This window comes from Tribolium madens, unplaced genomic scaffold (assembly GCF_015345945.1).
Source record: "Tribolium madens isolate multiple individuals breed KSU strain unplaced genomic scaffold, Tmad_KSU_1.1 Scaffold_3;HRSCAF=73;Tcas5.2_LG2, whole genome shotgun sequence".
Lineage (NCBI taxonomy): Eukaryota > Metazoa > Arthropoda > Insecta > Coleoptera > Tenebrionidae > Tribolium > Tribolium madens.
Window position 1 is genome coordinate 14,700,944 of NW_025401006.1, and position 26,162 is coordinate 14,727,105.

Genomic DNA, 26,162 nt, shown 5'->3' on the forward strand with positions numbered 1-26,162 from the left:
TAAAAAATAAATTGTAGAACTCAAAAACAAAAGAAAATTTCGTAAAATTTTGTTCTTGATAAAACATTACATTTTTATAGTACGTTATCATTCATCAATTAGTTTTTTCAAAAAATAAATCTTATTTTTTTGTTTTATTTTACTTTTTTCGAAAGCTGATTATTTTTATTTATTTTAATTGCCCTATAGATACAATACAAGATTTCCTTGACCACTCCGTATATTCATTTTGAACATTCATGCTAAATGTCATTTGTCAATGAGAGAGTTTATATTTCGGTTGCAGCGTTGCCAAATTGTATAATTTTTTGTGAAAAATTTAAAAAAAAAAACAGGTTATGACTTAAATTCTTCCAGCCTCTTTTTTATTAACAATAGAAAATTGTTAAAAAGTACCTATTTCTTGTCTTATTTCTTGACCACTCTGTATAATAATTTTGAACATTAATAATAGATGTCATTTGTTATAAAATGAGAAAGAAAGGTTTTCCCAGTCATATTGTGTATGTTACGTTTTTTAGATTTCGGATGCAGCATTGCCAAATTGTTTCATTTTTTGTGAAAAATTTTGAAAAAAAAACAGGCTATGACTCAAAATCTTTCACTCTTTTTTTTATTAGAAATAATGCCACCCCATAATATACAGGTTGGCTCATAAAAAGATTTTTGATGCTATTTCTTCTTAATTTTTTGTTTTATTTTACTTTTTTCGAAACACCGTTTATTTTTATTTATTTTAATTGCCGTGTAGATACAATACAAGATTTTCTTGACCACTTCGTATATTAATTTTGAACATTCATAGATGTCATTTGTTATAAAATGAAAAAAGAGTTTATATTTCGGCTCAGCGTTGCCAAATTGTTTAATTTTTTATGAAAAATTTTGAAAAAAAAACAGGTTATGACTTAAATTCTTCCAGCCTCTTTTTTATTAACTATAGAAAACTGTTAAAAAAAAACACTTATTTTTTGTCTTATTTCTTGACCATGCTGTATAGTAATTTTGAACATTAATAATAGATGTCATTTGTTATAAAATGAGAAAGAAAGCTTTTCCCAGTCATATTGTGTATGTTACGTTTTTTAGATTTCGGATGCAGCGTTGCCAAATTGTTTCATTTTTTGTGAAAAATTTTGAAAAAAAAAACAGTCTATGACTCAAAATCTTCCACTCTTTTTTTATTAGAAATAATGACACCCCGTAATATACAGGTTGGCTCATAAAAAGATTTTTGATGCTATTTCTTCTTATTTTTTTGTTTTATTTTACTTTTTTCGAAAGACTGATTATTTTTATTTATTTTAATTGCCGTGTAGATACAATACAAGATTTTCTTGACCACTCCGTATATTAATTTTGAACATTCATAGATGTTATTTGTTATGAAATGAAAAAAAGAGTTTAGATTTTGGTTCAGCGTTGCCAAATTGTTTAATCTTTTATGAAAAATTTTGAAAAAAAAAACAGGTTATGACTTAAATTCTTCGAGCCTCTTTTTTTTATTAACAATAGAAAACTGTTAAAAACACCTATTTTTTGTCTTATTTCCTTGACCACTCTGCATAGTTATTTGGAACATTAATAATAGATGTCATTTGTTATAAAATGAGAAAAAAGGTTTTCCCAGTCATCCTGTATATGTTGCGTTTTTTTGATTTCGGATGCAGCGTTGCCAAATTGTTTGATTTTTTGTACAAAATTTTGAAAAAAAAAAACAGGCTATGACTCAAAATCTACCACTCTTTTTTTATTAGAAATAATGACACCCCATAATATACAGGTTGGCTCATAAAAAGATTTTTGATGCTATTTCTTCTTAATTATTAATTTTGAATATTCATATATGTCACATAAATTTGAAATTTAAGGTGGTAATTTCTTGTTAAATCTGTACAGTTTTTTTTTGTGTTTGGGCTGTTTAGTTAAATCACTGGTGTGGGAGGGTGGAAAGGGCCTTTTTGGCCTCGGCAGGTAAAATATTTTTCATCCCTTGAATGCCCCACACCTGTTGCTAATACCAGAGGAATGAAATAATTAAAAATAAAACTTGAGATTGTGCAATAAAATGAAAAGTGTTTGATATGATTGGTGGTGGTTTAATAACGCTTCCCTTCGACGTCGATTCAATGAACCTCTTAACAAATCTGTGTTGTAATGAGTTCCCTCCTCAGTAGCGGAATAATGCAGTGAAAATCTCGGAACGATATAGCCAGATTATGTGGTGGTTTTGTTAGGGGTGCCATCCCCCTCTCTACAAACAACCCTCAACAACGACTACTGCGACTGTTAGTTTAGTCTGTGTCTCTCGTTGACAGCTGACGGTCAACTGACGCGCGAAATGAAACAAAACGTAGTGTGCCTTGTACGATTTTTTTGGATTTTTTAACATGTTTAAAACGGTTCGTATTAAAAATTCAAATACACACCACATTCCAGGATTTATCACATCGATTTAGGTGTGTGGGCGCGAAACCGACTCTTCTCCACTTCCCACAAAAAAAAATACAATTCAAAACTATTTTTTTTTTAAATTTAATTTTTTTTGTTACAGGGACCGCCACCTCAAGGTGGTCAGCTTAAATTCACCATTGCCGACACTCTGGAACGTATTAAAGAAGAATTCAACTTTCTTCAAGCCCAGTATCACACGTAAGTCAATTTTTAAATTGTGTTGCTAAGCAACGAATTGAGGTTAGGTTTGTACAATGTTGTCACTAAGAACGTGGCAACAGAGTAAAAGATTGATCAAAGTTCGTGATAATCTTGGCATGAACATCTCTTTAATGTCGTTGTTTTGTTTTTTTTTTCAGGCTAAAATTAGAGTGTGAAAAACTGGCTAGTGAAAAGACTGAAATGCAACGGCACTACGTTATGGTGAGTATTTTTCTTGAAATAATTGTTTTCTCGTGTAGAAATTGTCACGTTCGTACATATTGCATACAAAGTAAGTTATTTGGTTAGAGGAGGAGTGGGGGGGTGTTTGGGGGGTGGTGGTAGCATCCCTACCCGGAACCTCTAAGGGTTGACATCCGGACCGCGCCTGCCAGAGCAGCCACCATAAACAGCTATTTCACTTGTATCAGACGTGACAAGCACCTTGTCGAGCTCGGTAATCGATACACGCCCTCCCCCAGACACCCCGCGCCCTTTCGGATGCGATTCCAAGCGTGTTCGTCCGCCGGAAAAATTCTAGCTGGTTGGAAGGATTTAGGTTCTCTCTGTTCGCGCAACTCCGATAAATAGCCAACGAGAGGGTGAGAATGCGGGGATGAAAATGAAAAGGTGACAAACATGCAAAAATACCAGAAATTAAATTTGACAAAAAAAATTAATACTCATTGTTTCAAACGATACAAATGTGAATAATTGGAATTTTTTATTGTTAACAATAAAGACGCTAGGATTCAAGCCAAAATTTAAACTCTTTTTCATTTGTATTCTATCTACAGGGCAATTAAATTAAATAAAAATAATCGGTGTTTTGAAAAAACTAAAATAAGAAAAAATTAACAAGATATAGGCATCAAAGGTTTTTTATTAGCCACCCTGTATGTATAATATGGGGGTGTCATTATTACTAATTATCTATTTGTTAATAAAAAAGAGGTTGGAACAAATTAAGTCAGCAAGTTTTTTTTCAAAATTCTGTATAAAAAAATTAAATCAAACAACTTGACAACGCTGCAACCGAAATATAAATTCTTTTTTCATTTTATAACAAATGACATCTATGAATGTTCAAAATTAATATACGGAGTGGTCAAGACAATATAGTATTGTATCTACAGGGCAATTAAAAAAGTAAAATAAAACAAAAAATTAAGAAGAAATAGCATCAAAAATCTTTTTATGAGCCAACTTGTATATTATGGGGTATCATTATTTCTAATAAAAAAAGAGTGGAAGATTTTGAGTCATAGACTGTTTTTTTTTTTTAAATTTTGCACAAAAAAATTAAACAATTTGGCAACGCTGCATCCGAAATCTAAAAAACGTAAGATATACAGGATGGCTGAGAAAACTTTTTTTTCTCATTTTATAACAAATGACATCTATTATTAATGTTCAAAATTACTATACAGAGTGTAGGTATAGGTATTTTTTTAACAATTTTCTATTGTTAATAAAAAAAGAGACTAGAAGAATTTAAATCATAACCTGTTTTTTTTTTTCAAAACTGTGCACAAAAATTAAAAAATGTGGCAACGCTGCAACCGAAATATAAACTGTCTCATTGACAAATGACATCTATCATGTATACAAAGTGGTCAAGGAAATCTTTTATTCTATCTATAGGACAATTAGAATGTATAAAAAATAATCAGCGTTTCGAAAAAAGTAAAATAAAACAAAAAATTAAGAAGAAATAGCATCAAAGGTTTTTTATCAACCACCCCGTATGTAAAATATGGGGGTGTCATTATTTCTAATAATATTCTATTGTTTGTTAATAAAAAAAGAGGAAGAAACTCAGTCATAGCAAGTTTTTTTTTCAAAATTTTGCACAAAAACAACTTGACAACGCTGCAACCGAAATATAAACTCTATGAATGTTCAAAATTAATATACGGAGTGGTCAAGAAAATCTTGTATTGTATCTACAGGGCAATTAATATAAATACAAATAATCGAAAAAAATAAAATAAAACAAAAAATTCAGAAAAAATAGCATCAAAAATCTTTTTATGAGCCAACCTGTATATTATGGAGTGTCATTATTTCTAATAATAAAAAAAGAGTGAAAGATTTTGAGTCATAGCCTGTTTTTTCAAAATTTTGCACAAAAAATTAAACAATTTGGCAACGCTGCATCCAAAATCTAAAAAACGTAACATATACAGGATGACTGGGAAAACCTTTCTTTCTCATTTTATAACAAATAACATCTGTTATTAATGTTCAAAATTACTATACAGAGTGGTCAAGAAATAAGACAAAAATAGGTGTTTTTTAACAGTTTTCTATTGTTAATAAAAAAAGAGGCTGGAAGAATTTAAGTCATAACCTGTTTTTTTTTTTTCAAAATTTTGCACAAAAAATTAAACAATTTGGCAACGCTGCAACCGAAATATAAACTTTTTCATTGACAAATGACATCTATTATGAATGTTCAAAATAAATATACAAAGTGGTCAAGTAAATCTTGTATTCTATCTATAGGACAATTAAAATAAATAAAAATAATCAGCTTTCGAAAAAAGTAAAATAAAACAAAAAATTAAGAAGAAATAGCATCAAAGGTTTTTTATCAGACACCCCGTATGTATAATATGGGGGTGTCATTATTTCTAAAAATATTCTATTGTTTGTTAATAAAAAAGAGGCTCGAAGAAATTAAGTCAACTTAAAAAACTTGATAACGCTGCAACTGAAATGTAAACTGTTTTTTTTTTTCATTTTATAACAAATGACATCTATGAATGTTCAAAATTAATATACGGAGTGTTCAAGACAATATAATACTGTATCTACAGGGCAATTAAAAAAGTAAAATAAAACAAAAAATTAAGAAGAAATAGCATCAAAAATCTATTTATGAGCCAACCTGTATATTATGGGGTGTCATTATTTCTAATAAAAAAAGAGTGGACTATTTTGAGTTATAGCCTGTTTTTTCAAAATTTTGCAAAGAAATTAAACATTTTGGCAATGCTGCATCCGAAATCTAAAAAACGTAACATACACAATATGACTGGGAAAACCTTTCTTTCTCATTTTATAACAAATGACATGTATTATTAATGTTCAAAATTACTATACAGAGTGGCCAAGAAATAAGACAAAAATAGGTGTTTTTTAACAATTTCCTATTGTTAATAAAAAAAGATGCTGGAAGAATTTAAGTCATAACTTGTTTTTTTTTCAAAATTGTGCACAAAAAATCAAACAATTTGGCAACGCTGTATCCGAAATTTAAAAAACGTAACATACAGGAAGGCTAGGAAAAAACCTTTTTTATCTATTATTAATGTTCAAAATTACTATACAGAGTAGTCAAGAAACAAGACAAAAAATAGGTGTTTTTTATCAGTCACCCTTTATATTATAGGATGTCATTAAAAAAGTTAAGTACGGTCCTGGATAAGTTTCAAAAATGTAAGTAAAAAAAAAGTACTTTCAATAAAGTCTACACAAATGACTCTCCCTGTTTAAAAATCTATAAAAAACATACAAGATAATTTATACAGGGTGATTCATATAAAACTACGGGTCGAACGAACTTTAAATACAGCTTTGTAGTAATGCATTTTTTATTGACATTTCAGAATTATGAGTCTGTAGTAGTTTGGTTGTTTAGAATCACAATCACCCTATATCAAAAAAATTCAGTTAAATTTTGAGTCACGCTGTATATGAAAAACTGTAGCTACGTAGAAGATTAATTCTGGTTCTGGACACGCATTTATTTTCGACCGCAATCGATGGTTGCGGTTTGTTGTAAGTAATATTATTGTCAGTAATGTAATCAGTGGATTGTCAGTAATCACGGATACCAATGTAAATTGTGATTGATAGCACATCACCATTCAATCATTTGGACGTTATACTGACAACGAGTTCGTTTTCCATAATGAGAAAGATAATAATCGAGAAAAGAAAAATTTAATTTCAACTCTTGAGCAAACAAGAATCAATAATAATATCGTTCTCAGTTCTCATGCAATGGTTAAATTATCGTTTAATCTCATGGCATAATAGAATTGAAGACTTTTTCTTGACCACTAATTAACTAAAGAGGACGATTTATTTCACTTGTTTGAAAATAATAATGTTTTAATCGCTCATTTTTGACCAAAACTTCAAACTTAATCAAATTTATAATGAGTCGAGCAGGTGCCAGCGAAAATAATTTTCTCGCTGGCAACAATATCAAAGTGAAATCGTTTAGTAAAAGAAAACTCGCGTTTATTTTCGCTGATTGTTTCATTCAACTCAAACACGCAAAATAATATTTTGACAAAAAAAATTGCTCGTCATCAAATGAAGAAGGAAAGTATAATGGATGAAACTAGGAGAAGATAAGCGAGGATCTGATAAGATTTGTGTCGAGTTATAATTCCGCAGAGAGGGACGAAACTCGGTTAAGTACGGGGTGAACGTTGGGGGAAAGGAACGTGACACGATTTACTATCCCTTTAAATAAGGTTATTACATGAAAACAATATTACTCGGTAAACTTGAATTATAACCGAGCGACTTTTTTTAAATGGAAAAGGCGATAACTTAAATTGCTTAATTAAACTCAAACTCGACTCATTTCAACCCTTTTGCATTAATACCACATCTTTCTTTGTTACAGTATTACGAAATGTCCTATGGCCTTAACGTAGAAATGCATAAACAGGTAAGAAGTAATGTCGTAACTTTATTCACATCAAATTTATACTTATTGACAACGTACAGGGTGTCCCAGCAAGTTGAAAAAGTCCTTAAATGGTAAAATTTTAAAAACATTATACAGTATGTGCCCGGATTGAGTTTACAAAAGGAAAAAAAAATCTTTGATTTTACGTCAAAACTGCAAAGGATTATTCTAACTCAGTAGAAAGAAAAGTTAATTTTTCTCTTGATTTTGGAATAATTTTTCTCTGTTTTTTAAGTTCTATCACATTGGCGGTTTTATTATTTTGACAATGATGTCACTTTGACAAATGAGTTTACGCAAGTTAAATTTGTGAAAAACATAATTTTGAGAAATAGGAACTCAAAGAAACAGCTTTAAGGTAAAAACCAAAGTCATTTTTAACAAGAACTGTCATTATTTAATTAATAAATTATTTGTGACATATAGTTGTCAAAAAAGTCCAAAATCAAGAGAAAAATTAGCTTTTCTTTTCACTGAATCAGAATAATGAAGTTTTAAGTACTGATTTGCTCGTTTCAGGTGAAGCAAAAAATGTTTTTCCTTTGCAGTTTTGGTCTAAAATCAAAGATAAAAAATTTTTCCTCTTGTAAACTCAATCCGGGGACATACTGTATAGGACATTGATAGATACTAATCTAGTGCATCACTTAAAATATTTTGAACTATACAGCATGTCCCAAAAATAAGTTACAATACAAACTTGTGTTTTTTTTAAATGAAACACTGTATGTTTTTACGCTAAACTTTTATTAGTTTTAGAAATTAAGACGTTTTTTTTGACAAATAAAATTACATTTTTGTATTTATTTATAAAAGTTTATTTCGTAATTTTTGAGCTTGCAAAATAATTAATTTAATGAATTTGTTATGAAGCAAATTTTGTGAAAAAATCCGTTTTTGACTGAAACACTATTAAAACGCTTTCTAAAAAACAAAAATAAAAATGTTCGTCTCAAATAGATAATTTTTCAGTCTGTTTTAGTGTGATCTTAAAAAAAACAGAATTTAGTTCAAAAATGTCGCTGCATTTTGTGTGTTTTTGGCATATTTTTTGACGAAATTTATAAGCGACTTAAAAGAGCAAAAATAACACAATTTTGGGTCGAATTTTGTGTTTTTCTTCTCCACAAAAATTATTAGTGAAAAAAAAATTGTTAAAAACGTCGAAAACTGAGCAATTCTAGAGTAAATCGGGAAGAAATGAAATACGGGAGTTCTAAGTTCTAAAGTCCATCTATCTCATTGATCGATCTCTCCCGGATTTACTCTATTAATTTTTTTGTTGGTTACTTCTATTTGCACAAAAATTACTATTACTTAGTAAATATATACAGGGTGTTCCAGCGAGTTCAAAAAGAAACACCGTATGTTTCTTTGCATTTTTGAATGTAGCCTTTTAAAACAATGTTTTTACGCTAAACTTTTATTAGTCGATTTTGCTTAGTTTTAGAATTAAGACGGTTTTTTTGACGAAAACATGCACTTTTTTAAAATTTATTACACAAGAACTAAGACAGCTAGAACAATTTTTTTCTTACTTCTGCAAAAAAGAAAGAACAGAATTTAAAGCTGTAGCAATTTTTTGGTGTTTTGCATTTGTAAAGATTAATAAATTAAGAAGTTTGTTAAAAGTTAAATAACTTAAAAAATTTAAATGGAACACTCAATTTTTTATTTTTGCATCTAATAGATTGATAAATTGTCTATATAAAAAAATAAACTTTTAATGTCTAGAATTGATAAATGAAAAGATATTTAACATTCAATATTAATTGTAGCAACAATGATTATCAATATCTGAGCATTGTTGATACTATGGCAAACATAGTAATTCCACCACGGATCACTTATCCGTTGATTTATCCAGAGATTGTAAAAGTCGTTAAAAGTACTGAAATTCGAATTATTTTATTGTAAAAATAAAGAATAATGAATTCAGTTTAACACAAATGTGATTATTAAGTGATATTTCTTCCATCTCTTGTGCAACTGTGCATTTTTTGGCTACTGAAACAATAGTAATAATTTTTTTTAATATTCAACGTTAAATATCTTTTTAGTTATTGATTATAAATACCTAAAAGTAGTAATTTTAGAAAGACAATTTAATAATCTTGCAAATGCAACACACTAAAAAAATCTTACAGCGTTATATCTTATACCTTCTTCTTTGCGGTAGTAAAAAAAAATATTTCTAGATGTCTTAGTTTTTGTGTAATAAATTTTTAAAAAGTGCATGTTTTCTCAGAAAAACCGTCTTATTTTTAAAACTAGCAAAATCGACCAATAAAAGTTTAGCTTAAAAACATTGTCATAAAAATCCACATCCAAAAACACTAAGAAACATATTGTGTTTCATTTAAAAAAACACAAGTTTGTATTGTAACTTATTTTTGAGACACGCTGTATATTTGAAAATAATTTTAGACTATGAACTAGATCCTGTATATGAAATATTATATACACCTAGTAAATATAAGAAATAGTAATTTTTGTGCAAATAGAAGTAACTAATAAAAAAATTAATAGGGTAAATCCGGGAGAGATCGATCAATGGGATAGATGGACTTTGGAACTTAGAACTCCCGTATTTCATTTCTTCTCGATTTACTCTAGAATTGCTTAGTTTTCGACGTTTTCAACAATTTTTTTTTCACTAGTAATTTTTGTGGAGAAAAAAACACAAAATTCGACCATTTTTGTCATTTTTGCTTTTTCAAGCCGCTTATAAATTTCGTCAAAAAATATGCCAAAAAAACACAAAATGCAGCGACATTTTTGAACTAAATTCTGTGTTTTTTTTTAAAGATTACACTAAAACAGAGTGATAAATTATCTATTTGAGCTGAACATTACATTATTTTTGTTTTTTAGAAAGCGTTTTAATAGTGTTTCAGTCAAAAACGGATTTTTTCACAAAATTTCCTTCATAACAAATTCATTAAATTAATTATTTTGCAAGTTCAAAAATTACGAAATAAACTTTTATAAATAAATACTAAAATGTAATTTTATTGTAAAAAAACGATGAAGTTTAACGAAACTTATTAATAAATCTACCCCACAAAACCTTTTCAACTTTAAGCTTCACCATTAAATTTAATTAAAAAAGCTTTATTTTGCAAGTGTAAATATTATGAAATAAATGAATACAAAAGTGTAATTTTACAAAAAAAAACCATGTAATTTGGTAGACAAGCAAATAAAAAATTGCTACAGCTTTAAATTCTGTACTTTCCTCTTTGCAGAAGTAAGAAAAAATTTGTTCTAGCTGTCTTAGTTTTTGTCTAATAAATTTTTTAAAAGTGCATGTTTTCTCAAAAAAACGTCTTATTTCTAAAACTAATAAATCAACTAATAAAAGTTTAAAACATTGTCGTAAAAATCTACAACTAAAAACACTAAGAAACATATGGTGTTTCATTTAAAGAAACACAAGTTTGTATTATTGTAACTTATTTTTGAGACACGCTGTATAGTTGAAAATAATTTTAGGCGATGGATTAGCATTTATCAATATCCTATATAATTTTTTTTTAATTTTACCAATTAAAAGTCATGTTTCATAACACAAGACTTATTAACGAATTTTTTGCTTTATTTTTCCTCCTCACCACAATTTCTTGTTTTCAGACTGAAATCGCAAAACGCTTAAACGCAATTATCGCCCAAGTGCTGCCGTTTCTGGCCCAAGAACATCAACAGCAAGTGGCAACGGCAGTTGAAAGAGCCAAACAAGTCACGATGACCGAACTCAATGCAATAATTGGGGTAAAAAAAACACACTTTTTATCCGAATTTTATCCCCTTGAAACATGAGACTACTTATATGTTTTATTTTAGCGGAATGTAGTTGCAATTTGCATGATTTTTTATTGATTGGTTCAATAATCTTTCAATATCATCACAGTCATTATTTGTTTGGCATATGAATTATCATTGTTTTATTAACTGTGATGATTTTCAAAGAAAACACTTAAAACAATATAAGTAGTACCTACATCTTTTGAAAGTAATTTCTTTTAATTTTTTTTGTTTGGGTTATTGACTTTTATGGTGTTGGTTTATATTGTTTTAATTTTGTCCGTTGTTGTTTCCAGCAACAACAACAACAAGGTCTTCAACAATTGCTTGTAAGTAGTTTCTATTAGCGTCTTTTTTAGTCATTGATTTCATAAAAATCGTATTTTTGTATGCATGGCATGTTAAAAAAATTCGAACAAAATTTTTTTTCTAGTAATCATTTACAAATTATTAGCAACAGATCCACGCCCAACAACTCCCTCATGGTCCTCATGGTCCAGGCTTACCCATCGGTCCTCATCCCGGCCTTCCAGGAATGGCTCCAGCCGCCGCCGCCGGCCTTCTGGGATTCGGTGCAGGATTAGGTGGGGGTGTTCCAGGAGCACCCACAGGACCTCACGCTTCTGTAACCGGAGGCGCTCATCCTTTACTCAAATCAACAGATCTCCATTCCAGGGAAGCCGTTGACATCAAACCTGGATCGGCTAATACTGAAGAAAGACTGGTGAGTGGATTTCAGGCCAATTTCAGGTTTTGAAATGATTTTTCAGAATTCTGTTTCGCCCGGAGACAGAGATAAATACAGATCGAGATCGCCGCCAGACGTGGAACAGGATGTCAAGAGACGGAAAGAAGATAAATTGGGGCATGTAAGTAACTAACAGGGTTTTTTTTTTCGCTACCAACATTGCAAAAATTTACTGAAATAATTGGTATTAAGGGTGCGTGTTTTATCGATGGCGGCCATGTTGGATCACCGACTGATACGGATAAAGCTTTGGGGGAAAAATAGTTTCATTTTTGAACAAATTTTTTAGCACAAAAGTAAAAATAACACCATTTTTGAGTTTTAGCGATTTGTGACGAAATAATTTTTTAATTGAAAAACGTGCTAAAACGCCCAAAAAATTATAAAAAAGGTCATTTTCAACCCAATTTGGTAATTTTTCAATATGTTTTAACAGAATCTTACAAAAAAACGTGATGTAAACAAGCAAAATTCATTATTTTTCACTTAATTTAGTGACTTTTCGGTATATTTTTGTCTAAATATTTCGTCTCTTATTGAAAAATATGGTGTTAATATGGAAAACCGTTTTCGAAAAGTCGATGAACTAGCTTCAAAATTACACCTAGTAAACAAGAAAAAAATCTTTTAAATGAGAATTTTAATTTTCGGGACTGCATAAAGTGGACTTTTTATATTGTGTCGTTAGAATTTCATTTTTAAATGTTTTGTTAAACTTGAAATATTTAACAAAGTTTATATTAGAAAATAAAGCTTGTTTTTTGGTACATAACACTTTAATCAATTTTTTAATAATATAAACTAATGCGCATTTGATCTTTAAAAAATCTAAAAAAAAAGTTTTCTTTTAACAAGATAACAATATTCACATAGGCCTTTATAGTAGGTATTAATTTTTTGGTATGTTTTTTAGCAAAAGTTAAAGAAAAAACATTGTTTTAGACTTAAAAATACAACTAAATATTTGAAAAAAGCAAAAATACATTTTCGAATTAATTATGTGATTTTTTGGATTATTTTTGCCGGAGTTTTGTGCTTTTGATTGAAAAATCTGCTAAAACGTTTGGAAAAGCAACCAAATGATTTTTGAGCTCAAAAACATGCTTAAACTATCCAAAGAAGCAAAAATAATTTTAGTTTCGTGATAGTTTATTCATTTTTTACCTCATTTTCTACAAAATTTTTTAAAATAATTGCCATTCTGACTAAAAAACGTCCTAAAACGGAAAAATGGTATTATTTTTGAACAAATTTTTTAGCACAAAAGTAAAAATAACACCATTTTTGAGTTTTAGCGATTTGTGACGAAATGATTTTGTAATTTTTTAATTGAAAAACGTGCTAGAACGCCCAAAAAATTATAATAAAGGTCATTTTCAACCCAATTTGGTAATTTTTCAATATGTTTTAACAGAATCTTACAAAAAAACGTGATGTAAACAAGCAAAATTCTTATTTTTCACTTAATTTGGTGACTTTTCGGTATATTTTTGTATAAATATTTCGTCTCTTATTGAAAAATATAGTGTTAATATGGAAAACCGTTTTCGAAAAGTCGATAAACTAGCTTCAAAATTACACCTAGTAAACAAGAAAAAAATCTTTTAAATGAGAATTTTAATTTTTGGGACAGCATAAAGTGGACTTTTTTATATTGTGTCGTTAGAATTTCATTTATCTATGTTTTGTTAAATTTGAAATATTTTTATAAAGCAATAGTTATCACAAAGTTTATTTTAGAAAATAAAGCTTGTTTTTTAGTACATAACACTTTTATCAATTTTTTAATAATATAAACTAATGCAGTTGATCGTTAAAAAATCTAAAAAAAACATAATTACCTAAGTTTTCTTATAACAAGAAAACAATATTCACATAGGCCTTTATACAGAGTGTTCCGTCTAAACCCCACATTAGAAGTATTGAGAGTTCGAAAAATCGTATTTATTTGAAAATTGGTACATAGCCATAATCCATTAAGTCCTCCTAAATGAAAATATTTTCAAGATGGCGGCACTTCCGGTTATACCGGAAGTTGGTCTCAAATTTCTTATTTTAAATGGAAAGCTATATTTTTTACTGCGTTTTTGGATTAATCGGGTCATTTTAAGGGAGTTTTCATCAGCTTTCCCTATACTTAAATTTAGCCGTTTTGGAGTTTTTAAATTTTTTTGGATCTGCACCTTCCACTTTAAAAATCGGTAACTCTGCTATTTTTAAAAATTTTGAATTCGTTTTTTTGGCGTTTGAAAGAGAAAGTTTAGATCGTTCTTCCGGTGTTTTGAAATTTTGAAAAAAAAAATTAACAAACCCTAAAATTTTAAGGTTACTTTTGCAACAATTCAAATACCCATAACTCAATTTCTTTTCTCATGGATTTCGACCAAAAATTTTTTTTCAATTGCTACTTTCGCTAATTATCGTGTAAATAAGACGAGGGATAAATAATTGCGTCCGGAACGACTGGGGATTGATGATGGCGGCGAGAGGGTGACATAAAGGAGATATTAGGGGTACAAAAGCGCCCTATCAAATTTTATTCAAGATTGTGATTTATGAGTAAACTGGTTAGTTTTTTTGCTAGAAATGAGTGTTTAAAAGATAATTGTGAGGAGGAGGAGAAGAGTGTCGTCGAGCGTGACGTGTACTCTTTTAATTTATCAAACCTAAAACGGGGAGAGGTTGCTTAGGAGCTAGTCGACAGTGCGTGAAATCCACAGTGTATAATTATTGAATGCACGACAATTTGTCGCTAAACTGCAAAGTTTCAGTCTTTTCCAACATTTTTCTCTGTAAATAAATCATTTTGTTTGATTTTATTTATTACATCAGAGTTTTATGTTTATTTTTATATTCGAATCGTGTTGGATATTTTTAATTAAAATCGATTTCATTTCATAATTTTCTTGTAGTTTGTTCTTACTACTGCAATATCACATTTATGTTTGAATCAATAATTCATGACACTATCGGGCTTCAAATGTCGTTTCATATTAAATAAATTACAACGAACCATATAAAAATCGATTGCTAATATATCTAATGGAACCGTTTGGTATATTAATGAAATGTATTTCATAAATAAATTTTATCCCCCAATAATTAATAATTTCGTAGATTATTATTTGTGAAGTAAATATTTCACATGCATACAAATTATCCCAATAATTATTTTATGTGATTGTTTTAGGAAAGCGATGGTGAGAAAAGCGACCAAGACCTCGTCGTCGACGTCGCCAACGAAGTGAGTATTTTTTTCCTCCCAACGGGGAATAAAGTCAAGCTTTATTCCTAAATACCGATTTTTGCTCTTGTAATGAAAACGAGACACTTCGAATATCTCTGAAACTAAAAAGACTTTGCAAAAACGCCGAAACAGGGCGATTTTGTTTCCGAGGGGGACATTTTTTCACGTTATTTTTAAATCACCCCCAGTAACCACCTAACCCCCCACACACCCCAACTTTAAAAATTTTAATGGCACTACCCTATTTGTGGCACATCAAATGAAAGCTATTTTAGCAAGGTTTTCAAAACTTTTTACCAAAATTGAATCAGACCATCCATTCATAGAAAAAAATTGCAAAAAAATAGGTTAATATTGTCTTTAAAACCCACATAATTCTAAAATGTCAAATAGTACCAACCACTATTGATACAAAAAATGAAAACACTTTTAAAATGCTCTTTAAAAAGTTTTTCCAAAATGAAATGATTTTTATACATTCGTAAATAACGGCAAAAAATAATCTTTCAGCAGTCAGTATGTACGAGTATATTGCTATTTTTTAGATATTTACATTAAATTATTGTCCTTTAGTCCGATTATTTAGATAATAAAATAAAGAAATAAAAATAAATAATATCGTTCTTCAAAAATTTTCACGGGCGAGACTTCTTCTTCTCATCTTTTTACTTTTTTTTCAGAGGAATAATGTTTAAATCCTATTCCTTCTGTATATTTTTCCATTTGTTATAATCAGGAAACAGTGTACATTTAAATTTTTAATCTTGTAATTTTTTTATTTTAAAGTGTAACAATTTGCAATGGCTGATGATGGCACAAGGATGCCGAAACATGTCCCAACTTGACTAGATAAAATTTATCGATTTGTGGAGTTGACTTTAATATTACTTACTGTTTAAAACTACAAAACATCCACTTTGGGAAGAAATTGGATCGAGTTCTACAAATAAAAATAAGTTTAAAAATTAAAAAAAAAAATTAGAGTAGGCGACGATTAATATTCTACAGTTGGCAACACGTTAAAAATGACCATTCACCGTTTTCGTCTTGTACAGCTTTTTTGTATAACAATAAAAATTTTCTGCTTGATGTCAGGATTGTCATATGAACGACTTAAATCACCGCCCACTCTAATTTCTTGTACTTGTAATTTATTTTAATAGTTTTTATTAGAACTAATTACTAATTAGAAACATTATTATCTTTTGCGAATATCTTATGAATAGAAAATCCCATTCAACTTTAGAAAAGACACTTTTAAAATTGTCAAAAAATGTCTTTTAAAAACAAAATTAACGTGTTTTGGTTTTTATTAGAACACCCTGTATCTCACGAATGGATGGTCTGATTCAATTTTGGTAAAAACTTTTGAAAAGCTTATTAAAATAGCTTTCATTTGATGTGCTACAAGTAGGGTGGTGCTATTTAAATTTTTAAAGTTGGGGTGTGTGGGGGTTAGGGGGTTACTGGGGGTGCTTTAAAAATAACGTCAAAAAATGTCCCCCTCGGAAACAAAATCGACCAGTTTTGGCGTTTTTGCAAAATCTTTTTATTTTCTGAGATATTCGGGGTGGCTCGTGACAATGAAACACCCTGTATGTTTGATTTTTGTCAAATTTCTTTTTCAGGAAGCCTCCTCCCCCCACACCAACGGCGACCACGCCCCCCTCAGTAATTCAGGCGTCGAAATTCGTGAAAACGGCAGTACAAACGGCGATAAAATCAAAGTAGAACGGCCTCCAAGTCGCAGTGGTTCCTCCTCATCACGGAGCACCCCATCCCTCAAAAGTAAAGATGTAAGACAATACTCGTTGCCCCCTTGAATACTTCAACCATTTTTTTCTCACCCCCTTTAGGAAAAACCCCTGACTCCGGGCTCAAAACCCCGATCTACGACACCGAATCTAGGTGCAGCACCTGGAGCGAGCGGTCCTAAAGTCGGCCTTGGACCATACCCCCCATACAATCTGGCAGCCCCCCGTGAACATCTTAGTCCTTATAATAATGTAGCATCATCGTATGGCCGGCCACCTTTATTGGGTTACGATGGCCATCCACATACCCGGACTCCTGGAATTGCCACGAATGGTTTGAGTTCGATTCCGGGTGGTAAACCGTAAGAGTAAATCCGGTGGTTTTACAACAATTTTAAATGGTTTTTTAGGGCTTATTCGTTTCATATGAATGGTGAAGGGCAACTACAACCGGTTCCGTTTCCTACAGATGCTTTAATTGGTCCGGGGATTCCCCGACATGCGAGACAAATAAACACATTGAATCATGGGGAAGTTGTATGTGCTGTAACTATCTCGAATCCAACTAAATACGTATATACAGGGGGCAAAGGCTGTGTCAAAGTCTGGGATATAAGTCAACCGGGGTCCAAAACCCCAGTGTCACAATTAGACTGTTTGGTAGGTTTTTTAATTTTGGAAAGTTGGTAATAAATGGTGTTTTTTTAGCAAAGGGATAATTATATACGTTCGGTGAAGTTGCTCCCCGACGGCCGTACTCTCATCGTGGGGGGCGAAGCCAGTAATTTGTCCATTTGGGACCTTGCTAGCCCCACACCTCGTATCAAAGCCGAATTGACCTCCAGTGCCCCCGCATGCTACGCCCTCGCCATCAGCCCCGATTCCAAAGTGTGTTTCAGTTGTTGTTCGGATGGAAACATTGCCGTTTGGGACTTACATAATCAGACTTTAGTTCGACAATTTCAAGGTCATACAGATGGTGCTTCGTGTATTGATATTTCGTCCGATGGTACGAAATTATGGACGGGGGGTTTAGATAATACAGTGCGAAGTTGGGACTTACGTGAAGGCAAACAATTGCAACAGCACGATTTCAGTTCGCAGATTTTCTCATTGGGTTATTGTCCGACGGGAGAGTGGCTTGCCGTAGGCATGGAGAACTCACATGTTGAAGTTTTGCACGCGTTAAAACCGGATAAATATCAATTGCATTTGCACGAAAGTTGTGTTCTTAGTTTAAGGTTTGCCACGTGCGGGAAGTGGTTTGTGTCGACGGGGAAGGACAATTTGCTTAATGCGTGGCGAACGCCCTATGGGGCTAGCATTTTCCAGGTAATTGCAACTTTGAGGTTAGGTTGACATTTTCACTACAAATTTCGACCTAAAACGAAAATCGTTAAGATTTATTGTTTTACATACCTTAATTACACTTTGAGTGGGAAAATAGCCACATTTTGAGTCGTTTTTTAGTAAAAATGAAAGCGTCATTTTGCGTTTTTTGAAACAATTGCTTTTTTTCAATACCAACCTTTAGAGAATAAAATAACTCCAAATTTGGACCTAAAACGAAAATCGTTAATATTTATTGTTTTACATACCATGATTACACTTTGAGTGGAAAAATAGCTACATTTTGAGTAGTTTTTCAATAAAATGGAAAGCGTCAGTTTGCGTTTTTTGAAACAATTGCTTTTTTTCAATACCAACCTTTAGAGAATAAAATAACTCCAAATTTGGACCTAAAACGAAAATTGTTAATATTTATTGTTTTACATACCATGATTACACTTTGAGTGGAAAAATAGCCACATTTTGAGTAGTTTTTCAATAAAATGGAAAGCGTCAGTTTGCGTTTTTTGAAACAATTGCTTTTTTTCAATACCAACCTGTGGAGAAAAAAATCCACAAATGTAACAACTCCTAAATCGAAAATCGTTACTATTTATTGTTTTACATACCATGATTACACTTTAAGTGAGAAAATAGCCACAATTTGAGTAGTTTTTCAGTAAAAATGAAAGCGTCGTTTTGAGTTTTTTGAAACAATTTCTTTTTTTCAATACCAATCTTTAGAGAAAAAAATCCATGTAACAACTCCAAATTTGGACCTAAAACCAAAATCGTTAATATTTATTGTTTTACATACCATGATTACACTTTGAGTGGGAAAATAGCCACATTTTGAGTAGTTTTTCAGTAAAATGGAAAGCGTTATTTTGCGTTTTTTGAAACAATTGCTTTTTTTCAATACCAACCTTTAGAGAAAAAAAATCCACTGAGGTAACAACTCCAAATTTGGATCTAAAACGAAAATCGTTAATATTTACTGTTTTACATACCATAAATACACTTTGAGTGGGAAAATAGCCACATTTTGGGTAGTTTTTCAGTAAAAATGAAAGCGTCGTTTTGCGTTTTTTGAAACTATTGCTTTTTTTCAATACTAACCTTTAGAGAAAAAAAATCCATGTAACAACTCCAAACTTGGACCTGAAACGAAAATAGTTAATATTTATTGTTTTACATACCATGATTACACTTTGAGTGGGAAAATAGTCACATTTTGGGTAGTTTTTCAGTAAAAAAGAAAGCGTCATTATGCGTTTTTTGAAACAATTGCTTTTTTTCAATACCAACATTTAGAGAAAAAAATCTACTGATGTAACAACTCCAAATTTGGACTTAAAACGAAAATCGTTAATATTTATTGTTTTACATACCATGATTACACTTTGAGTGGGAAAATAGCCACATTTTCAGTAGTTTTTCAGTAAAAATGAAAGCGTCGTTTTGCGTTTTTTGAAACTATTGCTTTTTTTTCAATACCAACCTTTAGAGAAAAAAACCTTGTAACAACCCCAAATTTGGCCCTAAAACCAAAATCGTTAATATTTATTGTTTTACATACCATGATTACACTTTAAGTGAGAAAATAGCCACAATTTGAGTAGTTTTTCAGTAAAAATGGAAGCGTCGTTTTGAGTTTTTTGAAACAATTTCTTTTTTTCAATACCAACCTTTAGAGAGAAAAATCCACTGATGTAACAACACTAGATTGTCACTCTGAATTTATAAAAATACGTTTTATTACCTGAATTATTTTATTAATAACAACTTTAAATGAGGTTTGCAAAGTATCAGGGACTAACAATTAGTTTTTATTATTATTTTGATAATCTTTTTCAATAATAAGTGGTGGCTAATGTTAATAATTCTGTGTAGAAAAACACTTTAAAATATTTTCTTCAAGTTTATTTGTAACGACTTTGCCAATATTTTTGGTAAAAAACGTCTTGACCCGATTTTTGAAAAAAGTCCACAGACGTAAAAACTCTAGATTGTCGGTTTGAATTTGTGAAATGTCACTTGGAAGTGGCTAATGTCACTGGTTTTCGTTTTAATTACCGTTTTTTGCAATAGTAACATGTAATATTTTTGTTTCAGTCGAAGGAATCGTCGAGTGTATTGAGTTGTGACATTTCAACGGACGATAAATACATTGTGACGGGATCTGGTGATAAGAAAGCCACTGTTTACGAAGTGATCTATTAAATGCAACAATGTGAACGTTTTCCGGGGCCAGACAAAAAAACCCAGTACAGTTTTACCAACATGACAATTATTTTCAACTGTAACAACGTTTACACATGTTACAGTTTCAAAAACTACGAATTAGTAAAATTGAATAAACGGGAAACAAGTGATTATTTATGGTTTTCTTTGATTCGGAAAAATTGTACCATATTTGTTATTTGTTTATTCAAAATGTTGTTATGTGTGTGAATTAGATGTCTCAAACGCAAAGATTATGTAGCATATTTTTCGTAATTAAATAAAAATACATTACTCGCTTTTTATTTCACCTAACAACACAAAACATCAAACATTTATCAGTCATTTCAATCGAAATACTTGAGATAAAAACTTGTATAAATACAAACCTCAATTTCCTACATTTGTTAGCAACAATGAAACTTCTCCTCTTGTAAGTACCCCAAAATCAGTACCACTCATTTTTTAGTATTTTTCCGTTCTTTTTGAACGCTTTCGCTCTCCCCACCCTCTACGAGTACTACACATCTGAGGGAATCACCGAGGGGTTATCCGCCAATCAGACATACTTCACCCTCAATGGAAAAAACATCACCATTTACAGTGGTACCATGCACTACTTTCGCATCCCCCCACAGTACTGGCGGGACCGTCTTCGTAAACTCCGAGCTGCAGGTTTAAACACCGTCGAAACCTACGTCCCATGGAACTTGCACGAACCCCAAGATGGGGTTTTCGACTTTGGAGGAGGTGGTACCGATTTTGAGGCGTTTTTAGACGTCCACTCGTACCTCAAAATGGCCCAAGAGGAGGATTTGTTCGTGATTGTGAGACCAGGACCGTTTATTTGCGCCGAATGGGAATTCGGGGGTTTACCGAGTTGGTTACTCAAAAATGACATCATGGTACGCACTTCAGACCCCATTTACATCAAGTACGTGCGAAGGTACTTCGATCAGTTATTACCCATCCTTGCGAAGCTCCAGTTCACACAAGGGGGCCCCATTATAGCACTCCAAGTCGAAAATGAGTACGGTTCAAGCCCCCAAATCGACTTGGACTATATTAAAATCTTGTACGATTATATGAGAGGTTATGACATTGTGGAACTTCTAGTAACCTCAGATGGGGCTGGTTCTGGTACCAGTGGTTCCCTCCCAGAGTTACTCTTCCAAACTGTGAATTTTGGTTCCGACCCTAAGGGTAATTTCGATACTTTGCGCTCGTTTCAACCAGGGAGGCCCATCATGGCGATGGAATACTGGACTGGGTGGTTCGACCATTGGTCCGAGAACCACCATACTGTCTCCAATGGTACCTTCAACGAGATTTATGAACAGATTTTGACATATCCCGCGTCTGTAAACATGTACATGTTTCACGGTGGTACCAATTTTGGGTTCTTGAATGGTGCCAATATCGGGCCTGGTGACAATTCCGCGTTTCAACCAACCACAACAAGTTACGATTACGACGCCCCCTTGGCAGAAAACGGCGATTACACCGGAAAATACGAAATTGTTAAAAGTCTAATCAAACGGTATAATCCGGTTGAAACGTCAACTCCGGAACCACCGGAGTTGATCAAACGTCAAGCTTACTCTTCTGTTGAAATACAAGAAGAGTTGAATTTGAATGAAATTATTGACAGAGTGTCTTTTGTGAAAAGTCATGAAGCACTTCCTATGGAAAAACTCCCAATTAATAACAATTCAGGGCAAAGTTTCGGTTATCTTATCTATAGAATCGAAAATCTTGACATTGCAAAGTCCTCGATTTTGTCCATTAAAGGCCACGTGCGTGACACAGTCATGGTTTTGATAAATGGTGTCTTAATATCAAAACCATTATCAAGTAGTAGCGATTTTGATGGTTTTGGTTACTGGAAATTGCCCAATTCGAGTATTAATTTAACCAAAACTGATCTACGAAACGTCACACTTGATCTTGTTTTCGAAAATTGGGGTAGAGGCAATTTCGGGAATTTGTACCACCAAAGAAAAGGCTTAACTCAAGACAATCAAGTCTACTTGAATGACATTGAACTCAATTCCTGGACCATGTTCCCTCTGGAATTTAAAAAATCCTGGACCGAGAATCTGACTGGTTGGCGTAAATCTTCGAGTACTAAAGGACCAGGCATTTTCCGAGCCATTTTACCCATTGAAAACGAACCCAAAGACACTTATATTGACATGCAAGAGTGGAACAAGGGCATAGTCATTGTCAACGGTTTCGTAGTGGGGCGCTATGCTTTTATAGGCCCCCAACAAGCCCTCTACCTACCAGCCCCCTTCCTCAAACAAGGAGACAACGAAATTATCGTTTTTGAGCATTTCCAACCGGCCAAGCAAATCAAATTCAGCGCAGAGCCCATCTTCAAAACACCATAATTTATTTTTGTGTAAAAATTGTTAAAATTAATAAAAAATATATGTGTTAAATGTTCCAATAGTCCAGTTGCTAGGGTAACAAAGCTAGTTGCTAAGCACGTGATTTTGGCGGATGATTTGAATTTTTCCCCCGTCAATTGTCAATTATCGTTTTGTTATCAAAATTTTAATCGATTTTGCGTGTGACTTGGCGTTCTTTGAATAATTGTATCATCCGAAACGCGAGAATTGTGATTCATAATTGGCGCGCAAGTCACGTGTTGCGTCCTTGATACGCCAGAGCCGCCTGCGATAAGTTTGTCTAGTGAGTTGATAATAAAAAAAATGGTGGTTGTTAGCCTTCTTTTGCGTGATAATTATTAAATCACAATGAAATGGGTACTTTTTGGCCACGTGTGAGTCTCACAACCCGTCTGTTATCGTTTTAGGAGTGTCTAAATCGAGGTATGTGTAAAAGTATGTTTCACTGGTCATATGGGCGGATACTATGTTTGGTTGCTCTGTCATATTGTCATTGTGTTGCATGAAATCATTCAATTAATTATTTCAATTAGTTTGGTGGCTTTATTAATCACAAAGTGGCCCCCATTTTACTCGAAATTCAAGTCTCGAGTAGGCTGTGCCCAATGACACTAATGACAGTTAAAATGTTTTTTTGGGGAAAATACGGTGAAAATGACGGGATGAGGGACAACAACCCCCGAAATAACACTCACAGGGTTTCAATTAATCAATCAGATTCTACTTTTTTGTTGTTATTAATAACAAATGGGTGAAAACGAAAACGTGTAGTAGGCAGTGCCCATTGACACTATTGACAGTTAAAATAGTTTTTTTGTGAAAAAACCGAGAAAATAAAATTACAACCCTCGAAACAACCCCCATTTAATAATTAGATTGTGTTATTGTGTGAAAATCTGATCGTGCCCAATGACACTATTGACAGTTACAATCTTGATTTTTGTAGAAACGGTCGGGTGAAGCCAGCCCCCAAAATGCCACTCTCTGGGGCCCATTGACGCTTCATTCACCATGTCAACAACGGAGAACAACCGGTATATTGTGCAAGTGTACGTGGGGGCCTTATCGGCGCTCTATGAAGCCTTGTCAGTGGAAGCCAGTAAACAAACCACATCCGAAGAGATCGTTTCGTGTATCGTTGAACGTCTCCTCCTCAATGAAAACGTCACTTATGAGTTGGCTGAAGTCATAGGAGATGACTTCGGGGAGGACTGCAAGGAGCGCCGGTTAGCCCCCTCCGAGAATCCGGTCCAGGTGATGATGCTATGGCCCAAAAACCGAACCGACCAGTCTTCATACAGGTAATGTTGGCAATAGTGGTTTTTCGGCCTACTATGTTAACACAAGTGACGGCGATTCCGTGAACATCCCGTCGGGCCGAATGACAGTTGACTATAAAAATGTGACATTTGATTTTGTTGCCAACCTGACGGTGATTTAACCCCTAGATTCTACCTCCGAGAGAAGATCAGCGATTTTGGATGGCAGGACCAGTTCGTGATGGACCCCCAACTGATCAAAGACTACTTCCACCGTTTCCTCTACCAGCCGAAAGACCGGGAATACCCCGATTTATGCCAATTACCCGATTTGAACGAACAAACTTTACTCGACAATCTTCGTGCCCGTTTCGTCGCTGGTCACATCTACACCTACGTTGGATCAATCCTAATTGCACTAAATCCGTTTAAATTTTACCCAATTTACAATCCTAAATACGTGAAATTGTACCAGAATCGTAAATTGGGCCCCAATTTGCCCCCACATATATTCGCAGTTGCTGATACCGCTTATTATTGCATGTTGAAAGACCGCAAGAACCAATGTATTGTTATAAGTGGGGAGAGTGGTTCCGGGAAGACCGAAAGCACAAATTTCCTCCTACATCACTTAACGGCTTTGAGTCAGAAAGGTTCCCATGGGAGTGGCGTCGAACAAACTATTTTAAGTGCCGGTCCTGTTTTGGAAGCTTTCGGGAATGCGAAAACAGCACATAATAACAATTCCAGCCGTTTTGGGAAATTCATCCAGGTTAATTATAAGGAAAATGGAATGGTTCATGGGGCCGTAGTCCAGAAATATTTACTGGAAAAGTCCCGAATTTGTTCACAGGGACGCAACGAACGCAATTACCACGTCTTCTATTACCTCCTCGAAGGAGCCACTGAACAAGAAAAACAAATCTTGCATTTAAAAACCCCCGATCAGTATTACTACTTGAACAAATCGTGTCATTCATTGGAGAATGTCGATGAGAGTTACGAATTTTCCCGATTGAAACAATCAATGGAAATGGTGGGTTTCACCGCTGAGAAACAACGTCGTCTATTTTCGGTACTTTCCGCTGTTTTGCTTCTTGGTAATGTTGAGTTTCAACCACGTCGACCTGCCTATCATCATGACGAATCAGTCGGTGTAAAAAACCCCGAAGTTGTGTTTTTAATATCGGAATTGTTGCGTGTTAAACAAGAGACGTTATTGCAAGCTTTAACGGCGAAAAAAGCACGAGCTTCGGGGGAAACCCTCGTTATTACGTATAAATTACCCGAAGCTATAGCAAGTCGAGATGCGATGGCTAAATGTTTATACGGGGCACTCTTCGATTGGATTGTTTTACAAGTGAATCATGCTCTCTTATCGAAAAAAGACACGCTACGGGAACACCAAGGCAACTCGATTGGTGTTTTAGATATTTTCGGGTTTGAGGATTTTGGTTTAAATAATAGTTTCGAACAATTGTGTATTAATTACGCCAATGAACACTTGCAGTATTATTTCAATCAACATGTCTTTAAATACGAACAAGAGGAGTATAGGAAGGAGGGGATTCGGTGGAACAATATCGATTTTATGGACAATACTGGGTGTCTCCAATTGATTGAAGGCAAACCCAATGGGTTATTATGTCTCCTTGATGATCAATGCAAGTGAGTTGTAGAAAAAATTAAGTGTACAAGATGCTAGGATGCTGCATTTTGGATGTCCGGATAGGGAATCTCCGAAACTGAGAGGTTTAGCCAAAAACGAGTAATACATTCTGGGGCTCATTTTTTGAGAAAATAATATTGGTTAAAACCGCATCTCGCTATCGTCTTTTGTTTTCGACTTATAGACAAAAATTGAGATTTTAGCGAAATCTAAAAAAATTCATATCTTCGTTATTATAGAAGATACGGATTTGAAATAAAGACATTATACAGGCACTTTTTTACGAGGAATTTAATAATGTAGTTAACAATTTTTTTCAGTTATTAGTTTAGCCGTAATAAGATAA

At 32.7% G+C, this 26,162-nt stretch overlaps 4 protein-coding genes across 8 annotated transcripts in view; 3 read left to right on the forward strand and 1 right to left on the reverse strand.

Moving 5' to 3' along the window:
* Positions 1-20,768, forward strand: part of LOC123007919 (protein groucho-like) — a 41,419-nt gene extending 20,651 nt beyond the window's left edge. The window contains exons 2-14 of one of the 4 annotated variants that reach the window (XM_044403428.1): positions 2,555-2,652; positions 2,814-2,877; positions 7,304-7,348; positions 11,003-11,140; positions 11,470-11,502; positions 11,628-11,897; positions 11,944-12,042; positions 15,112-15,165; positions 16,797-16,964; positions 17,025-17,284; positions 17,333-17,582; positions 17,631-18,254; positions 20,367-20,768. In XM_044403428.1, coding sequence (XP_044259363.1) covers positions 2,555-2,652; positions 2,814-2,877; positions 7,304-7,348; positions 11,003-11,140; positions 11,470-11,502; positions 11,628-11,897; positions 11,944-12,042; positions 15,112-15,165; positions 16,797-16,964; positions 17,025-17,284; positions 17,333-17,582; positions 17,631-18,254; positions 20,367-20,474 — 2,211 coding nt within the window. In that variant the 3' untranslated portion in view covers positions 20,475-20,768. The remainder of the gene's footprint in view (positions 1-2,554; positions 2,653-2,813; positions 2,878-7,303; positions 7,349-11,002; positions 11,141-11,469; positions 11,503-11,627; positions 11,898-11,943; positions 12,043-15,111; positions 15,166-16,796; positions 16,965-17,024; positions 17,285-17,332; positions 17,583-17,630; positions 18,255-20,366) is intronic. The other 3 variants (XM_044403429.1, XM_044403431.1, XM_044403432.1) reach the window with 3 other exon arrangements.
* LOC123007933 lies at positions 18,709-19,771 on the reverse strand. Of its 2 annotated transcripts, none has more exons than XR_006412900.1 (4): positions 19,371-19,771; positions 19,178-19,223; positions 18,881-19,030; positions 18,709-18,808 (listed from the first exon to the last, which is right to left on the reverse strand). XR_006412900.1 is itself a non-coding variant. In XM_044403458.1 (4 exons), the coding sequence occupies exons 1-4, from the start codon at positions 19,559-19,561 to the stop codon at positions 18,873-18,875; spliced, it is 348 nt and encodes a 115-aa protein (XP_044259393.1). In that variant the 5' UTR covers positions 19,562-19,771; the 3' UTR covers positions 18,745-18,872. The 2 variants fall into 2 exon arrangements, 1 of the variants encoding a protein (XP_044259393.1); XM_044403458.1 differs by having other exon boundaries at positions 18,745-19,030; positions 19,371-19,412; positions 19,460-19,771.
* A 24-nt stretch (positions 20,769-20,792) lies between the features above and the next one.
* LOC123007921 (beta-galactosidase-1-like protein 2) lies at positions 20,793-22,918 on the forward strand. The gene is made up of 2 exons (XM_044403434.1): positions 20,793-20,907; positions 20,944-22,918. Exons 1-2 carry the CDS (start codon positions 20,891-20,893, stop codon positions 22,865-22,867), a joined length of 1,941 nt encoding a protein of 646 aa, XP_044259369.1. The 5' UTR covers positions 20,793-20,890; the 3' UTR covers positions 22,868-22,918.
* Positions 22,919-23,152: 234 nt separating this feature from the next.
* LOC123007741 (unconventional myosin-IXa-like) overlaps positions 23,153-26,162 on the forward strand; it is a 31,444-nt gene continuing 28,434 nt past the window's right edge. Inside the window, exons 1-3 of the mRNA XM_044403165.1 lie at positions 23,153-23,311; positions 23,835-24,189; positions 24,337-25,815. Coding sequence (XP_044259100.1) covers positions 23,900-24,189; positions 24,337-25,815 — 1,769 coding nt within the window. The 5' untranslated portion in view covers positions 23,153-23,311; positions 23,835-23,899. The remainder of the gene's footprint in view (positions 23,312-23,834; positions 24,190-24,336; positions 25,816-26,162) is intronic.